Source organism: Pristis pectinata, chromosome 2 (genome assembly GCF_009764475.1).
Source record: "Pristis pectinata isolate sPriPec2 chromosome 2, sPriPec2.1.pri, whole genome shotgun sequence".
Classification (NCBI taxonomy): domain Eukaryota; kingdom Metazoa; phylum Chordata; class Chondrichthyes; order Rhinopristiformes; family Pristidae; genus Pristis; species Pristis pectinata.
In genome coordinates this window covers 103497177-103516295 of record NC_067406.1, presented here as the reverse complement: position 1 = coordinate 103516295, position 19119 = coordinate 103497177, and the positions used below count along the sequence as shown (strand labels likewise).

Genomic DNA, 19119 nt, shown 5'->3' with positions numbered 1-19119 from the left:
GCTTTCAGCAATTGATGCACGGTAGTGTATCGGTTAGCGTAACACTATTACAGCGCCAGTGACCCGGGTTCAATTCCGGCCACTGTCTGTAAGGAGTTTGTACGTTCTCCCCATGTCTGCGTGGGTTTCCTCCCATATTCCAAAGACGTACAGGTTAGGAAGTTGTGGGCATGCTATGTTGGCGCTGTTGGTGGCGACACTTGCGGGCTGACCCCAGAACACTTTACGCAAAAGATGCATTTCACTGTGTGTTTCGATGTACATGTGACTAATAAAGATATCTTATATTATCTTATCTACCTTTGAAAGCATTACTTTATAGGATTCTCTTAAGTATCCTGTGTCAGGTAAGTTATCTGTGACTGCTTGACATGAAAATTTATGTAATGGTTTGTTCCACACACCCGCTAGCCTATGTCTGATCTACATATAATCTTACAAATGTTAATTGTACCTCATACACAGCCATTCTTTGATAGATATCTAGTTTCCTCCCACATTCTAAAAACGTACAGGTAGGTTAATAAGGGTTTAAAATGGGCGGCGCAGACTCGTTGGGCCAGAAGGGCCTGTTACCACATTGTAAATAAAATTTTAAAAAAATTAATTTAAAAAAATACTGGAAACATTCAGCAGCTCCAGTAGTTTGTTGAAGTGTCACTAACCTGAAATGTTAAGTCTGTGTCTCCCTCCATTAATGCTGACTATTTCCAGCATATTCCGTCTTTATTTCAGATTTACAACAGGTTATTTTTGCTTTTCCATTATATCATAAATGTGATCACTCAGGTTAGATTTCAGACTGAACTTACAGCAGTTATTAATGATCCCTACAGAGGCAGAAATACAATAACCTGTAATTTTGGAGAGCCATGTTGTGATGTATGAAGGAAGTGAAGTGGTTGATGTGAAGAACTGCCATATGGGTCATCTATCTTTGCATATGTACATATCACATCAGTTGATTTCAAGATGCCAGTGGAGAATGAAACTCATTGTAATCTAGGCAATCTATGGTGGTGCTGCCCCCATAACTGCAAGTTAGCTGCAAGAGCCTTGCCACAGAATGACAAAGATCGGCATCCTGCTAGACATGCTGCAAGCTGAACCACGCTTGCTCACTGACTAGGAAGTTTGTCGATATGACCTGATGCTGACCAGTGCCCACAAAATGCCTTCTCCCAGCTTTTTACACTTCTCCACAAAACTGTATATTTCAGTCAACATAAAAACAAAGTTAATTTAAGGTGTGAAAAAGAACCCACCCCCGAGAAAAATATCTGCAATGCAAATAATAATGCTTTCAATAACACGCAAAATCATCCAATAAGAACTTTTTGAGGAAGCACAGAGCAAACATGCGCTGCTTTAAGATCTCTAGCACCATGAAGTTTTCCTTGTTTGCTTTCTAAATGGCTACAAGAGTTTTAAAAAAGAACTAAACTTGGCCATATCCTGTGGGATTGTGTTAGCTATTCATCAAATGCCTTTGCACCAAATCTGAGGCATTGGGTTAAGTCCTCTGAGATGCAAAATGAAGTCAATTCAAGAAACGGTAATCCAACAGCAAATGGGTGCAGAACCTTCCCACCCAATGCCCATCCAATTTGTGGCCCTTTAGAAACTGTTTCTGAAAAGCTCAATAAGTGGGAAAGTAGTGTGTCACATTTAAGTTTCAAAATTACATCAAAGATTACTGTATTCATTTGAGAAGTTCAATAATTTCCTATTTCTTCAATTTCCAATTCTGCAGAGATTTTATGTAAAGTAGACTTCTTGGGAATAGGTATAAGAGCATTTTATTATTAAAGTAATATACATGATTTTCTCCATTTTATAATGTGTAAAATCAGACAAGTATTTTTTTCCCTGACAAGTCCAATAAAGAATAGTGCAAATCCACCTTGATATTTGTCAATTTCATTCTGAGGAATCTTTTAAATTTAAATTTTAAAGAAAAAATGTAAAAAAAATTTATTTACAGCGTGGTAACAGGCCCTTCTGGCCCAACGAGCCCGTGTTGCCCATTTTAAACCCAAATTAACCTACCCATATGTCTTTGCAATGTGGGAGGAAACCGGAGCACCCGGAGGAAACCCACGCAGACGTGGGAGAACGTACAAACTCCTTACAGACAGCGACGGGAATCAAAACCCGATCGCTGGCGCTGTAATAGCGTCGCGCTAACAGCTACGCTACCATGCCGCCCCTGTCACAATCTGTCACAATCTTAAAATGTACAGGAATAAAGCCTGAATACTCTACCTTCAGAGCTATGCACTCACCTTCAGTAGCAAACAATCTGGTGGAAGAACTCAGCAGGTCAAGCAGCATCTGTGGGAGGAAAGGAATTTTCGATGTTTTGGGTCGAAACCCTGCATCAGCGTCTGCAGTCTCCTATATGCACTCACCTTTCTGTTTGTGCCATTTATGAAGGCCTGTTGTAATAGCCCATTCTCTGTATCTGCCCAGTAGATCTTTCCATTCCTGTAGTGGAAATCCAAGAGAACTGATAGCCCAGAATTTGTCACAATCCTCTGGTGGTTCGTTCCCTCTCTGTCAATCTTATATATTGCATTACCATGGCTGAAGATCAGGTAGGGTGGAGGAGCTTAAAGAAATTAAAACCATATAAATTCATAAACTGAAACACTCTGGTGTCTGAAAATTACTAATAAGATTAGCAGTAACACCTCCATTAGTTGGGATTACTCTACGGGAATACTCGGAGTGGCGGATATTTCCTAATTATTTTCCATATTGTCTGCAGTTATTGATTGGACTTAATGGATTCCACACATCACTACACTGAGAGAATGAATCAAACTGGGCTCTCACTTGTATAACAGACACTTAAGGCATAGGTGTACCATGTCATAAAGCTAATTGATTGATCACGTGAGCTGTTCATCAATGTGCAATAGACTAATCATTATGATTAGCAATATGCATTTGGCTGAGGAGACCCTGCAAGAACATGTCTGCAAAGGAGCTCAGGAGACATCCAAGGCAAATAATCTGCTTATATTGCTTTGTTACAGATTCATTCCAGCCAGCTACTTAGGAAGGGTGGGACAGAAATAAGATAGGAGACAGTAGCAGAGATGTGTCGCATGCTTCAAGAAGTCTCCAGACAATATCCACTGTTGGCTGTCCGTGCACCGCTGAGCCCTCCCATTCTAATACTGGACCACCTGCAGTGTCAGCTAACAAGAAGCAATTTATTCAGTTATTTCCTCATATCTTCCACGGATGAGAAACATCACTAAGGGAACACTGCAGAATTTTACTGGTTGTCAGAAAATGTCTCGAATATTTAGATGGGTCAAGGGAGTGCATTGAAGTGGAGATGAACAAATTAGGGTTCAAGAATCACTATTTGCCTGCTTTGGCAAAGAGGCCTCACCATTCACCAGGAATAACAGACTCTCCAAACTATAATTCAGAAGAACAGTGACCATGAGGAAGATTTCAAATGACAAATGCACTCTATAAGACTGATCCACAATGTACTTATATTCCCATAATCATTTTAATAGCTCTATTTCTGAATTCTTCTCTTGTACCTTCATCTGTACGTTCTTGAGCATTTCCTCAACTACTGTCAAATATGTCAGCAGGAATATGGGAAGGGCTAGAAAAGCATTGGAATAGGCTCACAGTGATATCAGGTAGTGATCATAACTGCTTAAAAGAAATCATCTGTTTTAATCTTCTTGACTGTTATTCTTATTTCTGCAAAATTGAAAGTAATTGAAATTGACAGTTTTACCTTACAACAATGCTGAGTATGAACATGACATAAAATATAACCAAGTTTCAAACATTTTAACAGGATTCTCAGAAATTCATGGTATTTATTAGTGAGTGTGTTGATTGTATTTAATAATTTACATAGCCTTTTTACTAGCAGTGACTGCAGTAGTAGTAGTTCCAAGTATAATATGATATTGTGAAATGCTGTCAGAAGATGACAACTTTGTCCAGCTAAAATCTACTAAATAAAAGCCTGCCTCATGAAGTAAGTGTATCAAGAGCTGTAATACAAAGTGCTGCAATCTATGTTTATACTGATGATGAAAGGTCTTCGACCTGAAACATACACTGGGTTTTCTTTCCACAGATACTGTGTTCTTCCTGCATTCCTGCTTTTGTTTCAGATTCTGGTATCTGTGGTTTTGTTTGTTTTTCATTTATGATTCCAGGCTCAGTGATTGTCCAGTTACAGTTAATGATTGATAAAGAAGGTACTTAATGGAGAGAAAATTGCTTTTTATGAGGCAGGAAAATATTTCAGCATGCTCACTCTGTCACATTAACTGAAGAAGGAAGTTAAAATTTGCTGAGAATGACATAATGGCACCAAGGAAGTCTAACATAAGAAAAGCTAACAAAAAGAAATATGTGGAATATTCCTGCAAAAGAAATGCAAATATAATGATAAAGAATGAAATCTGTAATCATTCAATGTATTAACTGGCATATCAATGAAATTTATAGTTTTATTGTATTTCATTTTCCTTGCAATTAACCTTCATAATCCTGGACCAGAGCTGGTTGTCAACAATTCATAAGATTATTCAGACTCCTTTCGGTAATAGAAAAACAACTTTGTTTTACTGAAAGAGGTTCTCAGGTTCTCTTCTATTACCCAGGCCTTAAGTGGACAGCAGTGCAAGACCATGAGGATTAATAGCCACCTCCCAGGCAAAATATTTCATGTGCTGTCTGTTCATATATCCAGCACCCTCCACATGTTTTGGGATTTTCTGTTTGCATAGAGCAGATTGATGTTAGCATATTTAGAATATGTAGACTTCACTTACGTAAATGACATTAGAATGCTGAAGTACTTGGGTTCGGGTTTTTCCTAAGAATTTAACACCTGGCTGAGATTTTTGCCAACAGCTCTCCACCAGCTCAGTTTACAATCTTTAGTTCTATGTTGACTACAGTGGCATTTGAGATCAAAATTTTTTTGTCCAAGTTTTATTGACAAACTTTATACATCTAACCCCATATTTCTCTGTTAAAACAGGCCACCCTTCCTTTGGATTTCTAACATTTTGTCTTTAGAAATAATTCATGCCTCAAGGTCAAAAGCAGTGAAATCACTGGTGGTCAGAGAAGTATCGAACTTAGAATTTCATTATACAACTCATTCATCTGAGCATGAATGTTGATCAGATCCTCGGTATTACTAACATATTAAGTTTCCACTTTTGTTTTTTGTTTTTCTTTACTTTTGTTTTCCTTTTGCTTTTAAACACCATGTAATCAGTTGATCAGTGACTTACAGTCTGGATGACAAGACCATTTATTGTCCTCCAGTGTGTAACCAGCCAGGCAGGAGCAGGTGTATGAACCTGGCAAGTTGGTACAGATCTGACCACAAATTCCAAGCCCACCATCAAAACATTCATCGATGTCTGAAAGATAGGATTTACAACAGTGTGACAAGCCAGCAAACTATTTGCTGTGATTCTGACCCACAATGCAGTGATTGGTCATGTTACACATGTAAACAGCATAAAAATCTTGGCTGGAGGAAGAAATCAAGTTGTTTTGTCTGAACTACTGAACAATGTTGACATAGTTTATCTGCAAATCATACTTCACAATATTATATATGCAAAATGTTCTTTATATTATATAAGTGTTGACATCCTTATCTTGATCATTATTCAGCATAACATCTTTAAAGATATTTTTATTCAGAGGAATTTAAACTGAGAAAGCATTTTGGTTAGTAGACTTAAGATGAGACTTCTGTTCTCTGCAATTAAACAAACAATCCTTTATGATAATAGTAATGCATTTTTACAGGTGTTTTTATAAGTTGAGGTGGCTTGGGTGGGCCAATTAATGAAAAGGGAAATAAACATTCTAATACCTCCAATTTTTTCATTCCCCATAATTTGAAATTCTCTTGTTTCCTAACCTGTAACATGTCCTGAACATCAATCAGCCTTACTAGCCTATTTTGGCTTCTTTATTCCTCCAAACTTCAATTTTAGTTCCTAGTTTTGTGTTCAAGTCCCCGCATCTCCTCACAGCTCTCTATCTTTGTAATCTTCCCCAGTCCTAAAACAAACCAAGAATCCACATTCCTCCAACTCAAGTCTCATCCCTTCAGCCCACCATCAATTCCTATTGCTTTGTTGGTCCAGGCCATCAATTCTGGTATTAATTCTCTATTAATTTCCAAATCTGGACCTCCTCCAAGTTGCTCCTTCAAACTTACCTCATCACCTGCCATGGTGTCTCCTTCATTGGCTTCATAATAGTCAAATGCATTTCTATGAAATTTCTTGGGCATTACCTTATGGACATCACATAAATAAAATGCAAAAAGAAATTGCAGATGCTGGAAATCTGAAATAAAAGCAGAAAATGCTGGAAACACTCAACATGTCAGGTAGCTTCTGTGGAAAGAAAAACAGAGTTAATGTTTCAAGTCTGAGATGCTTTGTAAGAACAGGGAAAGAGAGAAAACAAGTTAGTTTTCAGCAGCAGAGAATGTAAGGGAGGGATGGGTAGAACAAAGTGAATAAATCTGATAGAGCGAAACCAAATGACTTAATGTAATATACTGTAAACTGCTTCTAATGTTTCTTTCTCTGTGTTATGTGTTGCAAATAGCAGAGCTGTTGGATATGCCCAGCAGGTCAGACGGTACTAGTGGAGAGTGAAAAACTGAGCCAAAGTCACAGATGGATGACTGGCAGAAATGGCCAGTTCTGATGCAGAGAGAAAGAAAGCAAAAAATTAGAAAAGTTGGAGGATTCAATATTAAGTCTGGAAGGCCAAAATCTGTCTGGAAGGAAGATGAGGTGTTGTTCCTCAAGCTTGCATTGGGCCTTAGTGTGACAGTGTAGGAGGCACTGACAGACAGGCAGAGTCAGAGTGGGAGAGAGATAACTAATAGAGGGAGTAGCTGAACTTATCTTCTCATTCTTCCTCAACTCCAGTCCCTTCCCCAGAATCAAAGCTCTGGGCACCTGCATGTGCCCAAGGTATGCCTGTCTTTTTATAGGATATGTGGAAAAGCCTTTGTTTCAGTCCTGTGTGAACACTGGCTTGACTCTTTTTCCAATATATCAATGACTTCATCGGTGCTGCTTATGGATTCATGCAGAACTCAAAAATTTCATTCCTTTTGCTGCCAATTTTCACCCTGCTCTCTCCTTCAAGTGGTCCATCTCTGAAGTTTCCCTTCCCTTTCTGGAACTCTCTGTCTCCATCTCAGGGAAGAGGCTAGACTCAAACATTCACTAAAGCTATTTTGATTATACTTCTTCCCACCCTGGCTCCTGTAAGGATTCCATTCCCTTCTTCCAGTTCCTCCAGCTCCATTGATTTTCTCTAATGATGAGGCATTGAGTAATTGCAGGGGCGATCCTTAATTCCCCATTGCCTGCCATTTTAATTCTGCACCCCACCCCCAATCTGACTTATTGGCCTGTGGCCTCCTGCACTGTTATGATGAGACCCAACACAAGCTTGCTAAACAACCCCTCATCTTCTGTCTGGGCATGAAACAGCCTTCAGGACTCAATAGCAAATTCTCTAACTTTACATCATTCATTCTTTCTTTCTGTGTGTCAGAACGGCCATTTCTGCCCGTCATCCATTTGTGATTTGACTCAGTTTTTCTGTCTCCAGTCTGACCTGCTGGGCATATCCCACAGCCCTGCTGTTAGTAACACAGGCATTCTAACTGCAACATTGACCCATCAGAGATATTCCCTTTGTTCTATCCATCCATTCATATTATGAAAACTAACCTATTTTCTCTCCTTTCCAAACCTGATGCCTGGTCCCAGATGGGAAACTTTAACTGTTTTTTCTTTCCACAGATGCTGCCTGACCTGCTGAGTGATTCCAGCATTTCCTGTTTATTTTTGGCAGAAGTGAAAGTAGCTGATATTATACAAATGGAGTAGCAAACTAAGTGCATAAACTGTGAAATGATTAAAGCCCAACCAACACAAATATGAGGGTTTTTGCACGGAAGCGTATGTCCCACAGGTAAGGTATTCTATTGGAAGTTTGTATTTGTAAAATTCAACATACAATCCACATCTGTCCAAACACAGTTACAGCTACTTCTGTTTAGGACATCGGCAGTTCCATCATGAGATGTGTCCATTTGTAAATATGTACAATATGCCTGTGATAAAGGAGTTTATATGGCAACTGAGGTGTCCTCTTCTAATGTAATAAATATTATAACCTAGTTCACAATGATGAACACTCAGAAGGATTGTGGTAAAAGGATTCCTGAAATCAACAGACTTAGGAAAGTCATTCAGATGTGCTACACATTCGTTCACATATACATTGAGCATAATTCTAGGCAATGTGCCTAATCAGTTTCTGGTTTCACATGAGAAACCCACCAGACACCAGGTGTAATCTGTGTTGGCAGCTGTACCTTAACTTTAGTTTCCTCTACAGGAGGTAGAAGTTATTGAATATCTCCATTTAATTTCACAGTCTTGTCTCCTTTGCAGGTGTCAGGTTCAGCCATTCTTCTTGAAGCTGCACTGTTAACTGATTTTTTATTATCAGGAAACATACACGTACCAAGACAGCTCAAGTAAATATTATAACATTAAAAAGCTGCAAAGACAATCACATTGAATCACTGGTCTTGGAAAAGGTTCTGTCTACATCTGTAAGTACTTATTAGCACTGACTGCAACACATCTGAATCATCTCGTAATCACTATTCACTCAGTGACTTACTATAGTGTTGATAGAGCAAAAAACTAAATTGATGAAAAGCAATTTTCTTGTCCATTGCTCATCTGTTAAATATCTCAACTGCTGTGACTCAGTCGTTTGCCTTTTAAACACGTATCAGGTAATAAGATCTCACTATCTGCTATGCCTTACATTTGTAATCATTCTAAAAGATTTAAAAGTTCACAGGACACTTTCAATGCAATCAGGAAATTGTGCTGAAAATGTTCTTGAAATGACCCGAGTTCAAATCTTGACCATTAATCATTCCCATCATCATAAACATAAGATCTTCTATGAAGAAATGCAATTAGGTATTCCAATAATTCCAATGGCGGCACGGTAGCGTAGCGGTTAGCGCGACGCTATTACAGCACCAGCGATCGGGATTCGACTCCCGTCGCTGTCTGTAAGGAGTTTGTACGTTCTCCCGTGTCTGTGTGGGTTTCCTCTGTGAGCTCCGGTTTCCTCCCACATTGCAAAGACGTACGGGTAGGTTAATTTGGGTTGAAAAAATGGGCGGCGCAGACTCGTTGGGCCGGAAGGGCCCGTTACCATGCTGTAAATAAAATTTAAAAAAAATAATATAATGCAGTTGTTTATTTGTTTCTTTCCATAAAAAGATGTTCCCTTGTGTATTTAAGAATAGTGACCTGCTGCAGCAGAAAGTAGCTTAACCACTAAAAGCAGGTACTTTAGTTAGGATGATTAGCAAACTCCACTTCAGAGTAACCTGATTTTAAATCCTTGGAAATCACTCAAAAGTACCAAATATGTCACATAATCTTTACACACTAGTCAGCTTGGTAAATTAAATATTTTTTAATTCAGCGAATTTATTAATATGTGCCTGGAAAATAAACAGCACAGGTAAATAGATTTCGTGAATCAGCATATTGGCAGAGTCTTGCCATGTCAGTCTTGGATCCTACCCATTTTATGGGGTGTGGGTTAGTTGGGGTGGATGAGGACCACGTTGATTAGTTGTCAGAAGTCACAGAAAACATGAATATTATCGACACATATTAAATTATTCAGTATTTTATGATGCTTTGACCATCGCATGTCTGCCTTCATTCCATCCTCCCCAGACATAATAGGGATAGAGTTCCCCTTGTCCTCACCTACCACCCCACGAGCCTCTGCATCCAGCATATCATTCTCCACAATTTCCACCATCTTGAACGTGATCCCACCAGTGTCAGTTATTGCATCCTGTTCTCCTGTGCAGCTTCCTCTACGTCGGTAAGACCCAACAAAGATTGGGGGGATCGCTTCGTTGGGCACCTTCGTTCCGTCTGCCACAACAGCCAGGATCTCCCAGTGGCCAGCCATTTTAATTCCACTTCCCATTCCCACACCGACATGTCTGTCCATGGCCTCCTCTATTGCCAAGTTGAGGCTAAATGCAGGTTAGAGGAACAGCACCTCATATTCCTCCTTGGTAGTCTCCAACCTGACGGCATGAACATCGACTTCTCTAACTACCGGTAGCCGCTCCCCTTCCCTCTGTCCCCTCTTTTGTTTTCTCTTTCCCTCTGGTCCCCATACCCCTTCTCACTTCCCTGCCCTGCTCTCTCGATTTGCCCATCACCCACACATTCCTCCCACTGGTCCCCCTCCTCAGCTCCTTCCTTTTATTCCATGGTCCACTGCCCTCTCCAATTAGATTCCATCTTCTTCAGCCCTTTGTCACTTCCACCTATCACTTGGATTCACCAATCACCTGCCAGCTCTCACTCCAGTCCCTCCCCCCCACCCTTTTATACTAGCGTCTCCCCTCTTTCTTTCCTGCCCTGAAGGAGGGTCTTGACCCTAAACGTCGACTGTCCATTTCCCTCCATAGATGCTGCCTGACCTGCTGATTTCCTCCAGTATTTTGTGTGATACTCCAGATTTCCAGCATCTGCAGTCTTCCTTGTGTCTCCATTTGACCATTGAAATCTGTGCAAAATTTTTGCAGAAACTAACTGGAATTTTATAATGGTTTTCAATTTTTTGTCCTTTTTATTGTTAATGATAGTGAGTTATGCATCTATTGCTACTTCTACCAGATCAATGCTAAACACTTACAGTTGTCTTACACCTCAAAATTCCATCATTTCCCATTAAAATAGCATACTATGTACCTAACATTATTCTTGAATATTGCTTCAAAATAAGCTCAATGTGCTGATACTAATTATCGACATAAATATTTTCAAATGTTTGCACTGTGAAGGTCGGCTGCTTGATTAAATCCAAGTTGTTGCACCATTTTTGAGAGTTATTAGTGAGATATGACATTTGTTCAGTCAATTTTAGACTCCCAGGTGTCTTCGCTGTTCTTGTTAAAGGAAAAGAATGCCTGCAGACCATTGAGACATTCACAGAAGCCTTTACAGTTGTACCTCTGCATTCAAAGCTCTGTCAGGTGTGGAAAAATATTGCCAAGAAGTCAAAAGTCCAGCTTCCATCAATGAAAGTATATACAATATTGTCTCTCCTTTGAACAACCCTATAAATCTATAGACACAAGAGACTGCAGATGCTGGAATCTAGAGCAAAAATAATCTGCTGAAGGAACTGATGCAGAGTTTCGACCTAAAACATCGACAATTTCTTTCCTTCCACAGGTGCTGCTTGATCCATTATGTTCCTCCAGCAGATTGTAATGCTATAAGTCTGATGAGCACTGAAATTGTTTTCGTTGGGAACTGTTGGAAGTTGTACGTAAGTCTAGCTTTGGAAGAAATACAATTACATAAACTTTGAGTAATAGCAGTAAATAGTTTTAATTTTATCCTATTTTATATGTTGTACTTTTCAATAATATTTCAGAAAACATTGAATTGTATTTTTAAGAAAATACTTAAGGGCAATCCTGCTGTAAGGCTTATCCTAAGATAATTAAAACTAACATTTCCAAACTACGAGTCTGGAGGAGCATATTCTTTGTTTAATACAGTCACAGTTATGAATCAATTTAACTTTGACCTATTTTTTGTCCTGTGGAATTGAGAGTAACATGCAATATGGCATTAAAAAGCAAAAGGGTACAGGTCTTTGCTTGTAAAATGATATGTTGTATGAAGAAATAATTACAGAGCAAGGAAGAAACATTCCTCTCAAGCTGTGTAGATTGTAAACAGAATGACAGATATCTTCTATCAGACCACAACATTTTTGCAAACCTGATATTCGTTGCAGGCAAGTTCAAGTGCTTGCTTCAAAGAATTCAAATTTCCTTTACAATTTGGAACATTATTCAGTGCACTTTTCTGGTGCCTTTGTCTTTCAGAAGTATTTTTTCGCTGAAACGGAAAATAACCTGAGTTATATACTTCTTAATCCACACTACAGCTGTGTCCCAGGTTACCTGTTTAATGTACATAAGTATTTAAGGGAAATTATTGGTTTTATTTCCTTTCCCTTGCCATACCCATGTTGGAAAGTCCAACTGCACTGAAACATGTAAGTTATGTATAACTTATGTTAATTAAATTTATGTTAACTTATGCTTGTCCTCATCTTATAATGTACTGTGCTGCTGCAGCAAAAAGCTAATTTTCATGGTATTTATACTCTGTGTGTGTTTGTACCTATGACAACAATAAACATGAACTTGAATATTCTATCCAGTGAAACAAAACAGTGGTAGCAAAATCATGATAATTTGAATTTTGCATTGAATATTACCAATGTTAAATGTTAAGTAACAGAATAATTTTCTATAAAAGTTGGGAATTTGAAGTTAATGTATAATGTCACTGACAATAATTTCTACCTTACAGCTGCCTTTCATCCGTTGTATTTTTTAGGTGAAGCAAATAACAATGCAAAAAAGAATTAATAGAACATACAACATAGAACAGTACAGCACAGAACAGGCCCTTTGGCCCACAATGTAATGCTGACCCATAGAAACACCTACTCCAAGATCACTCTAACCCTTCCCTCCTACACAGCCCGTAACCCTCCATTTTTCTTATATCCATGTGCCTATCTAAGAGTCTTTTAAATGTCCCCATTGTAGAAGCCTCTACCACCACCCCCGGCAATGCGTTTCCAGACACCTACCACTCTCTCTGTAACAACCCTACCTTTGACATCTCCCCTAAACTTTCCTTCTCTGACCTTAAACTGATGTCGTCTGGTATTGGCCATTGCTGCCTTGGGTGAAAGGTGCTGGCTGTCTACTCTATCTATGCCCCTCATAATCTTATACACCTCTATCAAGTTGCCTCTCATCCTGTGTCGCTCCAAAGAGAAAAGCCCTAGCTCACTCAACCTTTCCTTATAAGACATGTTCTCTAATCCAAGTAGCATCCTGGTAAATCTCCCCTGCACCCTCCCTAAAACTTCCACATTCTTCCTATAATGAGGTGACCAGAATTGAACACAATACTCTAAGTGTGGCCTAACCAGAGTTTTATAGAGCTGCAACATTACCCCGTGGCTCTTGAACTCAGTCCCTCAATTAATGAAGGCCAGCACACCATATGTCTTCTTTACCACCCTCTCAACTTGCATGGCAACTTTGAGGGATCTATGGACTTGGACCCCAAGATCCCTCTGTTCCTCCACACTGCTAAGAATTGTGCCATTAGCCTTGTACTCTGCCTTCAAGTTCAATCTTCCAAAGTGTATCACTTCACACTTTTCCAGACTGAACTCCATCTGCCACTTCTCCGCCCAGCTCTGCATCCTGTCTACATCCTGTTTTAACCTATGACAACCTTCTACACTATCCACAACACCTCCATCCTCATGTCATCTGCAAACTTACTGACCCAAATATCAAAGCCTTTTCCTCAGCACGCAGATTACAAAAAACTGCTTGAGGCACAACTGATTTTGCTATAGACAGAAATACAATGGAAAATAAAATCCATACATAACAAAAGGTGAAAAGAGAAAAAAAGTCCTTTGGCCCAAGAGTTTGCTTTTTCCAAATTCCATGTTTGATTGTATGGCCTATCATGAATTTTCCAACCCTTCATCATGACTACATTAGCTACACATCCTCAGGCTAACCAATCCCTGAAAACAAAAGTTAATGTGATTAAGATGTGAATAGGTATCAGCCTAGCTCTATCCTATTGGTAACAACCACAGCTGTCTTTCTTTGTGCAAGGTATGATTTGAATTATGCAGTGCTTTCCTCTTGACTTTTGTTTTACCAAAGCAGAATCCTACAAGAAGTCCAGGTACGACCTACGGAAGGCTATCGGGAAACCGAAGAGGCAATTCTGTGTGAAATTAGAGACACAATTGGACGCACGGCAGCTGTGGCAGGGTTTGCATGCCATGACTTCCAATAAGGCAAAACCTAAACAGCATAAGTGGCAGTGATGCTTCACTCCCCGATGAGCTCAATGCCTTTTATGCACACTTTGAAAGGGAGACTAACACTACACCTGTGTGAATCCCCACAGCATCCGGTGACCCTGTGATCTCTGTCTTAGAGGCCAATGTCAGAACATCCTTCAAGAGAGTGAACCCTCACAAGGCATCAGGCCCCAATGGTGTACCTGGCTGGGTACTGAAAACCTGTGCCGACCAACTGGCTGGAGTGTTCAAGGACATCTTCAACTTCTCACTGCTGTGGTGTGAGTTTCCCACCTGCTTCAAAAGCATAGCAATCATACCGATGCCCAAGAAGAGCAGGGTGAGCTGCCTCAATGACTATCAACTGGTAGTATTCACATCTACTATAATCAAGTGCTTCAAGAAGTTGGTTATGGCTACAATTAACTCCTGCCTGAGCAAGGACCTGAACCCACTGCAATTCGCCTACGCCTGCAACAGGTCTACAGTGGACACAATCTCACTGGCTCTCCACTCTACTCTGGAGCACCTAGACAACAGCAAAACCTACACCAGGCTGCAGTTTATCGATTACAGCTCAGCATTTAATACCATCATCCCTTCAGTATTAATCACCAAACTTCTAAACCTGGGCCTCTGTACCTCCCTCTGCAACTGGATCCCTGACTTTCTTACCAGGAGACCACAGTCAGTACAGATCGGTGATAACATCTCCTCCTCTCTGACAATCAACACAGGTGCACCTCAAGGATGCATGCTTAGTCCACTGCTCTACTCTCTCTATACCTATGACTGTGTGGCTAAGCACAGCTCAAATGTCATTTATAAATTTGCCGGTGACACCACTGTTGTTGGTAAAATCCCAGATGGCAACGAGGAGGTGTACAGGAGCGAGATAGATCAGCTGGTTAAGTGGTGTCACAACAACAACATCGCACTCAACGTCAGCAAGACCAAGGAATTGAATGTGGACTTTGGGAAGGGGAAGTCAGGAGAAGGCGCATTGAGGGGTCAGCGGTGGAAAGGGTGAGCAGTTTTAAGTTTCTGTGTGTCAACATCTCTGAGGATCTGTCCTGGGCCCAACACATTGATGCAATCATGAAGAAGGCACGCCAGCGACTCTACTTCATTGGGAGTTTGAGGAGATTTGGCGTGTCACTAAAGACTCTTGCAAATTTCTACAGAAGTACACTAGAGAGCATTCTGATTGGTTGCGTCACAGTCTAGTATGGAGGCTCCAATGCACAGGATCGCAAGAGGCTGCAGAGGTTGTTGACTCAGCTAGCTCCATCACAGGCACAACCCTCCCCACCATCGAGGACTTCTTCAAAAGACAGTGCCTCAAGAAGGCAGCATCAAGGACCCTCACCTTCTGGGACATGCCCTCTTCTCATTACTACCACCAGGGAGGAGGTACAGGAGCCTGAAGACCCAGACTCAATGATTCGGGAAGAGCTTCTTCCCCTCCGTCATCAGATTTATGTACGGTCTATGAACCCATGAACACTACCTCATTATTCCTTTTTTTTGCACTATTTATTTTGTAATTTATAATAATTTTATGTCTTTGCACTGTACTGCTGCCACAAAACAACAAAACAAAGTCATATAAGCCAGTGATAATAAACCTGATCCTGATTCTCTTTAATGCCACTATAATTCAAATGCTGCCCTGAAGTCAAGGGCAGATACACTCAACCAACCTCTGGAATTCAACTCTTTTGTCCATGTTTAAACCAAAACTCTGATGAGGTCTAGAGCTGAGCGGTCCTGGTCGAACCTCAACTTAACTTCAGTGAACAGGTTATTGGAGAGTAATTGCTACCTGATAGCACTATCAATGACACTTTCCACAACTGCTGTTGAATGAGAGAATACTAATTGGACAGTAGTTAGGACGAATTGATTTGGTTTGGTTTTGAATTTGCACATCTGGACGTTTTTCACATTGTTGGGTAGTTGCCAATTTTGTAGCAGTAATGGAAAAGCTTGGACTGAGACTCATCTAGATATTTTGTCTTTTTTTTCCCATTGCCCTTGCCATTGCCAAATCCCATTGCCTTTTTTTTAATATCTTTAAAACGCTTCTAAAACATCTTAAATGTTGTGAGAGTACCTTCCTCCACCAGCCACTGAGGCTGTGCATTCGAGATTTCAGCTTCTGGGTGAAAAGGTTCTTCCTCAGATATCCTCTAAACCATTTACCCCTTACCCTAAATCTATGCCCTCTAATTTTAGATACCCCTGTCATGCGGATATGTTTCCTACTTTCTATTCTATCTATGCCCCTCATATGGACTTCAGTAAGGCATTTGACAAGGTCCCACATAATCGGTTAATCAAGAAAGTTTGGATGTGTGGAGTCAGTGGAGAATTGGCTGTGTGGGTCCAGAACTGGCTTCCCCGCAGAAGACAGAGAGTGGTGGTTGAAGGGACTTATTCGGGCTGGAGGCCAGTGAGTAGTGGTGTTCCGCAGGGATCTGTACTGGGACCTCTGCTGTTTGTGATGTACATAAATGACCTGTATGAGTATGTTGATGGAGGCATTGGTAAGTTTGCAGATGATACCAAGATTGGTGAAGTTGTGAATAGTGTAAAAGACTGGCAACGGATACAGCATGATATAGATCAGTTGCAGATGTGGGCAGAGAAATGGCAGATGGAGTTTAACACAGATAAATGTGAGGTGTTGCACTTTGGTAGGACTAATGTCAAGAGGCAGTACACTCTTAAGGGCAAGGCCCTTGAAAGTGTTGAAGAGCAGGGAGACCTTGGGGTACAAGTCCATGACTCATTGAAGGTGGCTACACAGGTAGATAGGATGGTTAAGAAGGCTTGTGGAATGCTTGCATTTATTAATTGAGGTATTGAGTATAGGAGTCAAGAAGTTATGATGTATCTCTATAGAACTCTTGTTAGGCTGCATTTAGAGTATTGCATGCAATTCTGGTCACCTCACTATAGGAAAGATGTTGAGGCTTTAGAGAGGGTGCAGAGGAGTTTTACTGGGATGCTGCCTGGATTAGAGGGCATGTGCTTTCAGGAGAGGCTGGACAAACTTGGGCTCTTTTCTCTGGAGTGGCAGAAGCTGAGGGGTGATCTGTTGGGTGTATGAAATTATGAGGGGCATAGATAGAGTGGATAAACAATATCTTTTTCCCATTACTGAGACATAAAATACCAGAAGGCATGCATTTAAGGTGAGAGGGGGTAGGTTCAGAAGAGACGTGAGGGGCATGTTTTTTATTCAGAGAGTTGTGGATGCCTGGAATGCATTGCCTGATAGGGTGGTGGAGGCAAATTCATTGGGGGCATTTAAGAGGGGCTTGGATGGGCACATGAATGAGAGGAAAATAGAGGGATATGGGCCTTCTGTAGGTAGGAGAGATTAGCTATGTCGGCACAACATTTTGGGCCGAATGGCCTGTTCTGTGCTGTACTGTTCTATGTTCTATAACTTTGTATACCTTTATCAGGATTCCCCTCGACCTCCTCTGCTCCAAGGAAAAACAAATGCGTTCTACCCAGTCTTTCCTCATAAGTGTATTGCCCTGTCATCCTGGTGAATCTCCTCAATCGTGTCCTTCCTATGATGAGGTAAGTAGAACTGCACACAATACTCCAGCTGTGGCCTAACCAATCTCCTATAAAGTTGTACCATAACTTCCCTGCTCTTGTATGTTGTGCCCTAGCCAATTAAGGCAAGTATTCTCCTCATTTAACTGTGCTTTCAGGGATCCTTAGACTTGGGCACTGAGGTCCCTCTGTTCCTCATTACTCCCCAAGACCCTATCATTCATTGTGTATGTCCTGCCCTTACTAGTCCTCACAAAACTGCATCGACACAGATCAGGATTAAATTCCATCTGCCATTGCTCAACCCATATTACCAATTGATCAGTATTAACCTGTGGTCTAAGACAAGCCTCCTCACCATCAATAACACCACCAATGTTCATATCATCTGTGAACTTATTAATCAAATCTCCTACATCCACAACCAAATCATTAATGTATTTAACAAACAGTAAGGGCCCCAGCACTGATGCCTGTGGTTGTACACATTCTACCCCCTCCATGCCTTTTCCTGGACCATGATCCCAATTAATACTAGGGAAGTTGAAATCCCATAATACTATTACCCTTTTACTGTTACATCTCTCTGTGAGTTGGATAGCTATCTGTTTCTCTATCTCCGATTACACGGCTTGTAGCACACCCCCTGACAAGTGATCACTCACTTTTTGTTCCCAAGCTCACCCACCTGACCTCATTTGAACAGCTTTAGGATATCCCCTTCCATTATCACAGTAATGGATTCTTTAATCAGTTTTGCAATGCCATTTCCTCTTCTCCCCCTTGCTATAACGCAAGGTTTTGTACCCTGGAATGTTGAGCTGAATTGCCAGTCCTGCCATTCTTTCAACCATATCCCTGTGATAGCAAAAATATCAAATTCTCATGTGCTAAGCAATGCTTCAAATTCATCTGCCTTACTAATCAAGGTCCTTGTATTAAAATAGATGCAGTTTAGCCTTGCATTCATTCCATGTGCCTTATCATACCTTATGTCCACTATGCCTACTGCATTGCCTTTGTTTTCCTTCTATATTTGACTGCATCTTCGCTCAACTGTATGACTACTCTCTGTCCCATTCCCCTGCCAAATTATTTTAAACCCTTCCCTATGGTACCTGCAAACCCCTCTGTTCAGATGCAATCTGTCCAGCTTGTACAGGTCCCACTTAGCTCAGGAACAGTCCCAGAGATCCTGAAACCAAACACCCTCTGTCCTACACCATCCCTTTAGCCACAAATTCATCTGACTTACTTCAACGTTATCATTGATTAAAAATGTGCAAGTTGGTGGGTTAATTGGCCAGTTAAATTGGCCTTGATTTGGAGGGGAGTGGAAGAACATAGGATGTAGAAGAGTACAGCACAGGAAATGGCCTTTAGGCCCACAATGTCTGTGCCAATGATGCTAATTTAAACTAAACCCATCTGCCTGCACATGGTCTGTATCCCTCCATTCCCTGCCTGCCCATACTTGTCTAAATG

General features: G+C 40.6%; 1 protein-coding gene across 2 annotated transcripts in view; it reads right to left on the bottom strand.

Moving 5' to 3' along the window:
• Positions 1 to 19119, bottom strand: part of egf (epidermal growth factor) — a 95157-nt gene that overhangs the window by 64485 nt on the left and 11553 nt on the right. For both annotated transcript variants that reach the window (XM_052045463.1, XM_052045474.1), the window contains exons 2-3: positions 5298 to 5429; positions 2412 to 2611 (exon numbers count right to left, since the gene is read on the bottom strand). In XM_052045463.1, the coding sequence (XP_051901423.1) occupies positions 2412 to 2611; positions 5298 to 5429 (332 nt within the window). The remainder of the gene's footprint in view (positions 1 to 2411; positions 2612 to 5297; positions 5430 to 19119) is intronic.